At 48.9% G+C, this 8000-nt stretch overlaps 1 protein-coding gene across 1 annotated transcript; it reads right to left on the reverse strand.

Annotated features, from left to right (window-relative positions):
* Positions 1-1734: 1734 nt before the first annotated feature.
* Positions 1735-7892, reverse strand: LOC144591888 (adhesion G protein-coupled receptor E3-like; the record flags this gene model as incomplete). The annotated part of the gene is made up of 6 exons (XM_078395894.1): positions 1735-1922; positions 2914-3033; positions 4782-4956; positions 5556-5642; positions 7136-7203; positions 7761-7892. Coding segments are annotated over 6 exons (770 nt in total), but the record flags the coding sequence as incomplete, so codon positions are not given.
* Between the last annotated feature and the right edge of the window lie 108 nt (positions 7893-8000).

Raw genomic sequence — 8000 nt, forward strand, 5'->3', positions numbered from 1 at the left:
AATGCTGGAGTAACTCAGCGCGTCAGGCAGCATCTCTCCAGAGTTTAGTTTAGAGATACAGCGCGGAAACAGACCCTTGCTGCCCACCGGGTCCGCACCGACCAGTGATCCCCGCACATTAACACTATCCTATACCGACTAGGGACAATTTTTACATTTACCAAGCCAATTAGCCTACAAACCTGCAAGTCTTCGGAGTGTGGGAGGAAACCGAAGACCTCGGAGAAAACCCACGTAGGTCACGGGGAGAACGTACAAACTCCATACAGACAGCACCCGGAGTCGGGATCAAACCTGGGTCTCCGGCGCTGCATTCGCTGTAAGGCAGCAACTCTACCGCTGCCCCACCGTGCCCAGTGATGGGGATTGTCCAACATTGAAATGGCGGCTGTACTCTGAAAGTACAGCTGCACCACCACCTGAGTAATGGTGGCAGAGGGCCTCCTCCTCTGACCCGCCTCATTACCAATCTCTAACCCTTCTCCCCTCTCCGTCAGATGTGGGATTTCCACTTCCTGCATCAGGTCTCCTTGCACTGACCCTGAGTAACGGTGAGTAGGGCGGCACGGTAGCGCAGCGGTAGAGTTGCTGCTTTACAGCGAATGCAGCGCCGGAGACTCAGGTTCGATCCTGACTACGGGTGCTGCACTGTAAGGAGTTTGAACGTTCTCCCCGTGACCTGCGTGGGTTTTCTCCGAGATCTTCGGTTTCCTCCCACACTCCAAAGACGTACAGGTATGTAGGTTAATTGGCTGGGTAAATGTAAAAATTGTCCCTAGTGGGTGTAGGATAGCGTTAATGTACGGGGATCGCTGGGCGGCACGGACTTGGAGGGCCGAAAAGGCCTGTTTCCGGCTGTATATATATGATATGATATGATATGATATGAATGGAGAGGCGACCAGCTCAGATCCAGCTTACATGGAGACATCAGGCCTGAAGCCAGTCTCAGTGTGTCTGCTGCCCTGCCAACCTTCACACTACAGGGTGTGGTGGGTTAACCAGGGTCACATGGACGCCCATCTCCACCCAGTGTACGGTGACTTCCCAGCAGTGAATAGCCCAGAGCAAAGGTTCTTCCTGATCGTTCACCAAGAGTGCAATCAGAGCCAATCCTCTCATCCAAATCTAACGTAAACACAAGATGGTGCTAGTACTCAGCAGGTCAGGCAGGTTCTGCAGAGAATGAGAAGTTAGCTTTGTTCCTCTCTACACAGATGCTGCCTGATATGCTGAGTGTTTTAGGCATTTTCTGTTTTCATTCCAGTCTCTGCACCTTCCTCCTACTTCAGATAGCTCCTCTGTCCCTCTCTTTCCCCTCCCCCTTCCCAGTTCTCCCACTGTCTTCCTGTCTCCTACTACATCCTATCTTTGTCCCGCCCCCTCCCCTGACATCAGTCTGAGGAAGGGTCTCAACCCGAAACGTCACCCATTCCTTCTCTCCTGAGATGCTGCCTGGCCCGCTGAGTTACTCTAGCATTTTGTGTCTACCTTCAATTTGAACCAGCATCTGCAGTTTTCTGTCCTACATATTTAGCTTTTCCCTCATCTACTTGCCCAGTTAGTCCTAGATGACACCTTGCAATTTTCTGCACTTATGTGACCCAGATTTGATGGGGACTTACCCAATGGGGGCAGAAGGAGCTTAATTCTGAGTTCAGGAACTATTTCCCACTTGTACCTTTGGGGGAGCCCATCATCCATCGGGAAACACCTCGGGTGGTATTTACAAACCTGGTTGAGTTTCATTGTGAAATTGACCATTTTTTCCAGCTTGGAGCTGACGGATTTGTTGCTGACCGTGGCTGAGACCACCTTGGAGTTCAATAGGACCTCTCTCCGAGTTGGGATTCCTCCTTTAATCTCTCTGTTCAACAGGGATTCCATGTCATTGAATACGAGAAAGGAAACAGCCACAAACCCTGCCGGAGATAACAGTTCAACCATTGGTGAGTGTGGAGAAACGTCAGCTGCAAGACTCCAGTAACTGGACATAAAAGGCAGGTCTACAGCACACACCACCCATTCCAGTGGTGCCCTGTACTGCGGCTCGGAGCATTAAAACCAGCTGTAAACAGTGGTGGATCGGGAGATCATCGAGCGGCCTTCACACAAGATAGAGTCATTGTGTCACAGAGCACAGATACAGGCCCTTCAGCCCAACTGGTCCCTGCCGACCAAGATGTCCCATCTAAGTTTGTCCAATTTCCCTGCATTTGGCCCATATCTGTCTAAATGTTTGTATTCATGTATCTGTCCAAATGTCTTTTAAATGGTGTTATAGAACCTTCCTCTGGAAGCTTGTTCCACATACCCACCTCTCCATGAGTGTTTATGTTTCAACCTGTCGAAATGTCTCTTAAACATTGCGATAGTGCCTGCCACAACTAACTCCTGCAGCACCTAACACCTTTTGTGTTAAAAAGGTGCCCCTCAGGTTCCTATTCAATCTTTCCCCTCTCACCTTTAACCAATGTCCTCTGGTTCTTGATTCCCCTACTCTGGATAAAAGATTCTATGATTTCCACCCATCATCATCTAGATGATGCCTTTCTGTGGAATGAGATGATGAATGTAGCAAATATCTAGACTAGAGACCACGGCTTTAAAGTGAAAAGGGCAAGGTTTCAAGGAGACGTGTGGGGCAAGTTTTTAATACAGACGGTGGTGGGTGCCTGGAACTTGCTGTAAGCTGATACAATAATGGCGTTTAAGAGGCTTTTAGATAAGCACATGGCTATGGAGGGATATGGATCATGGTCAGGCTGGTTAGTTTATCTTGGCTTCATGTTCAGCACTGATGTTGTGGCCAAAGGATCTGTTCCTCTGCTGTGTCTGTTTTCTATGTTCCATCAGTTCCTGTGATGTCTACACACCAGGTATGAAAGGATGGGAAAGAGACAGAGCATTTACCGGGGTTAGTCCCTCCAGTGATTGAACTCCAGAATATCTTCATGACATTGCTCCCAACTTGCATCTCCACCAAGTGGTCCCCACTGTTATTCTTCTTTCCAATCACCTGGACCTTCAGAACTATGAGAAAAGATCAGACATTGTGAAGCGTGCAGTGGCAACAGAACTGATCCCTCTCTTTCTCCCGCAAGCTTTGCAATAGTCCCCAAGGTCTAACAGCCTGCCAACACTTGTTAGCTGTGGCTCAGGTATTGCTCTTGCCCCTGAGCCTGGAGGGAGCCTGGAGACCCACTTCCACACCCTGAGCACAGAGTCTGGGCTGACTAGTCCTCAACCCTGTGTCTCTCTCAACCTCAGAACGTCCTGATGGATGTCACTGTTGAAGCATTGTTGAATTGCTATGAAGATGGTTCGGGCAAATCGCACCTGGGTACCATGCATGAGGGAAGATGTGGCTTGAGAGAGAGAGAGAGCGGGAAAGATTTAGTGGTAACTAGACCAAGTGGACCCGTTGGGCCCAAACCTCTCCTGCAGCACCCACTGCTCCCCTCTCCCCTCCCCTCCCCCCACTCCATCCACCTCAACCCTCCTTATCCTTCCTCCTCCCCACCTCCCTCCCTCCCCCTCCCCCCCACTCCATCCCCCTCAACCCCCCTTATCCCCCTTCCCTTCCTAGGAGATAGATTTAGACTTTAAAATGTGAATAACTTAAAAAATATAACACTGATTTCAATGAAACTTCTTCCATTAGCACCAAAGTGATGGCGGTGAGTAAGCTGGGCCTAAAATTGTCACGCTATCGTGTACTGTTTTGCTTGTAGTTCAGGAACAAACAAGCAAGAGTTTTAGTATTTAGATATCCAGTCACTGAGGAACACCAGTCCCATGGACAGGCCAGAGAAGGAGGCAATGTTTTCTTTAGAGAAGGTTGTGAATCGAGTGTGAACAGTGGGCAGGAGCCTATAGTTGGAGTTTGTGGGTATCAGCAGCAGTCACAGCCGCACAGTGCTGGGAAACAGGGTGATCGTTTAGCTGAACACCTTTGCTCAGTCCACCTGAACCTACCTGTTCTCCCGGTTGCTAAACACTTTAATTCTCCTCCCCATTCCCACAGAGGCCTTTCTGTCCTCGGTCTCCTCCATTGTCAGAGTGAGGTTAAATGCAAATTGGAGGAACAGCATCTCATATTTCGCTTGGGCAGCTTACAGCCCAGTGGTATGAATATTGACTTCTCTCACTTCAGGTAGCCCCGGCATTCCGTCTCTCTCCATTCCTCCCCACCCGAGTCGCATTAGCTTCTTGTTTTCACCTAAGAAACAGCTTACAATGGCCTGTTTCCTTTATCACCGTTACTTTTTTGCATATTTTCATTCATTGTTCTTTATCTCTCCACATCACTGTCTATATCTCTCGTTTTCCTTATCCCTAACCAGTCTGAAGTTGGGTCTCGACCCGAACGTCACCCACTCCTTCTCTCTGGAGATGCTGCCTGTCCCGCTGAGTTACTTCAGCTTTTTGTGTCTATCTTCGGTTTAAACCAACATCGGCAGTTCCTTCCTACACGAAACAGGAACCCCGGCTGACATTGTCCCCTGAGTAGCCTTTATTCCCTCAAATCTGCAGTTCTGTTGATTTTCTGCCTCAGGAAATATTGCGGTAAAATTGATATCAAGAGCCAACATTTCAATCAGTCCATCTTCATCTATTCAACACCAAGTGATGAACAGGCACTTTGGGCTCAAAGCTGATTATTTCAAAGTAAACTCCACATTGCCACCCCTTCACTTAAATCTAGTTTCACACACACGGTAACTAGCAACGAGAACCTTTGTTGCGATGGTGAAAGTTTCCCACAGAGAGTACTTTACCAAATGAATCTGTTGTGATGGTCTTCACTTGTGAACTGGGCAGAGTGAGAGCTATTGCCATGGCCATTTTGTCCACAAGATCCAATATGGCTGTTACCACCTCCAGCCTTTGATTTATGTTCGTGGTATTCAGTAGTGAACGATTGAGAACCTTGTTTGTAAAGGTTTCCATGACCTAAGGGTGGAGAGAACACTCAATATATTGGAAAGCAAAACATTGCAGTTACATGGTTTGGAAATGTTGAGAAAATATGGGCAAAACATGGGGAAATGGGACTAGCGTAGATAGGGCATCTTGATCCACATGGACGAGTTGAGCCAAAGTGCTTGTTTCCATTCTCAATGTCTCCGTGATATTGAATGCTGGAAGTCTGAAATAGTATGGAAACAGGCCCTTCGGCCCACTGAGTCCACACCGACCATCGATCACCCGTTCACACCAGTTCCATGTTATCCCAGGTTGTCATCCACTCTCTACACGCTCGGGGCAACTTACAGAGGGCCAATTAACCTACAAACCCGCACGTCTTTCAGATGTGCGAGGAAACCAGAGGTCCCAAAGCAAACCCATACAGTCACAGAGAGAACGTGCAAACTCCACACAGACAGCACCCAAAGTCAGGTTCGAATCCCGGTGTCTGGCGCTGTGAGGCAGCAGCTTTACCCGCTGCGCCATTGTGCCGCCCACAGAATCTTTATAAACACCCTCGTGTCATTCTCTATCTCAGATGCACACCACATTTACCCGAAGGTAAGATCGTAGGGTTACCTTACCTTGAAATCACTTTCCACGCTGAAATCCTGACACATTTTATCTTTGAAGCAATCAGCTTTCTGCAGCACGTCGTCTGCAGAGGTTAACTGGACAGAGGAACAAGGCAACAGTTAGAGATATTGGACTGGCCGTGCTGGGGAATTAGTCCAACGTTACAAACAATCGGAAAAAGGGTCTTCCAAATCTACTTATTAACGTCTGACTATAAAGGCTGTAAAACTGCTTGTGTACAGGGGTGGTGTGAGTGTCATGTACCATGGCAACTCCCACTGGACCTCACGGCTTAAATGGTGGCGATGACAGGAAGGAGTTGCTTATAAAGAAGGGTTGCCTTTATAAACACAGAAGAGCACAGCACAGCACAGGAACAGGCCCTTCGGCCCACATTGTCTGTGCCCAACCCGATGCTAAGACCAACTCATCTGCCTGTACATAACCCATATCCCTCCGTTCCCTGCATATCCGTGTGCAAATGCAAAAGTATCTTAAATACCATGATGATATCTGCTCCACCTCCACCCCCATCAGTGTGTTCCAGGCACCCACTATCCCCTGTGTAAAAGACATGCCCCCTTGAAATTATGCCCCTCTCGCCCAAAAGCTGGCTGTCCACCCCATCTATGCCTCTCATCATTTTATATGCTTCTATCAGGTCTTCCCTCATCCTCTGGCATTCCATAGAAAACAATCCAAGTCTGTCCAATCTCTCCTGTAGCTAACACCACCTAATCCAGACATCATTAGAACGGAGATGAGGAAAAACCTTTTCACTTAAGAGAGTTGTAAATCTATGGAATTCTCTGCCTCAGAAGGCAGAGGAGGCCAATTCTCTGGATGCTTTCAAGAGAGAGTTGGATTGAGCTGTTAATGATAGCAGAGTCAGGGGGTATGGGGATAGGGCAGGGACGGGGTACTGATTGTGGATGATCAGCCATGATCACATTGAATTGTGGTACTGGCTCGAAGGGCCGAATGGCCTCCTCCTGCACCTATTGTCTATTGTCATTCTGCATCCTCTCCAAATCCGCCACATCCTTCCTTTAATGTGGCGACCAGAACTGTATGCAATGGTCCAAATTTAGCCTAACGAAGGTCCTGTAAAGCTACATCACAACTTACCTCATGCCTTTCGCGGTCTCAGAGCGTTACAAGTACTTTACAGGGTATGGTGCACAGTGTGAAACGCAAAGTGCTGGAGGGACTCAGCGGGTCAGGCAGCATCTCTGGAGAACATGTTTCGAGGTCAGGAAGCTTCTTCAGTCTGATTGTAGTGGACACTACAATGTGCAATTGTAGATTTCAGTCTGAAGAAGGGTCTCGACCCGAAACGTCACCCATTCCTTCTCTCCCGAGATGCTGCCTGACCTGCTGAGTTACTCTAGCATTTTGTGAATAAATCGATTTGTACCAACATCTGCAGTTATTTTCTTATACTACAATGTGAAATCCTGAAGGATGGTCCCGACCCACAACCTGGTCTGTCCGTTCCCTCCACAGGTGCTGCCTGACCCGCTGAGTCTCCCTCCAGCAGTGTGCATCTAATCGCTGTGCCTGTGAAAGTCAGAGGCCGTTCACGTACCTGCGTGGAACTGCACCGCGGCTCTGTGGAAATCTGCTTTGCCGAGTCGGGACAACCGAGTGGATCGACTGGTGTAAGAATCACATGAAAGAGATGTCAGTGCTACCTGTAGACCCCACCAGTCACCCTCCTGATGATCACCCATCAGCAGAGTAGACCTCACCCCTGCCCCTCATCCAGAGCTCCACCATGGTGCTCCCACTATGAGGAGCGTCAGACTGGGTGACCTGAAGTGCACTCAATATTCCAAGTGTGTGGTCTCACCAACATTCACACAATTGTAACACAACATCTCAACTGTCTGAAGAAGGGTCTCGACCCGAAACGTCACCCATTCCTTCTCTCCCGAGATGCTGCCTGACCCGCTGAGTCACTCCAGCATTTTGTGTCTACTCTCAACTGTTGTACTGAATGCCCTGACCAATGAAGGCAAACATGTCAAGTGCCTTCCTTGTCACCGTTTCAAAGCATCCAATCACATTTGTAATCCACAATTTCCCACCCAGAGGGCCATGTTAACCATCACTAATCAGTGCCCGCCGTCCCTTCCACAGCTTCTGCCTGACCAGTTGAATGTTTCCTGCATGTCCAGTTTTGGTTCCCTGAACAACAAGTCTACGTTTACCTCGACATGCCTGGTGGGTCTGTCCCGTCCCTGGGGGAGATCCCGCTCCACAGACACAGAAGTGACTCCCGAAGGTGTTGCGACAGGCCATGTTGCCGCTGCACTGGTGTCCACGCTCACACTCGTCCACGTCTGTTGCAGAGAGAGACAGACATCTGTTGCAAACATCGACGGCACGGATGGTGAGGAGCGAGAGACTGTGATTGACAAGAGGGTGATGCGTGGAGTGGAACAGGGGCT

Source organism: Rhinoraja longicauda, unplaced genomic scaffold (assembly GCF_053455715.1).
Source record: "Rhinoraja longicauda isolate Sanriku21f unplaced genomic scaffold, sRhiLon1.1 Scf002725, whole genome shotgun sequence".
Classification (NCBI taxonomy): domain Eukaryota; kingdom Metazoa; phylum Chordata; class Chondrichthyes; order Rajiformes; family Arhynchobatidae; genus Rhinoraja; species Rhinoraja longicauda.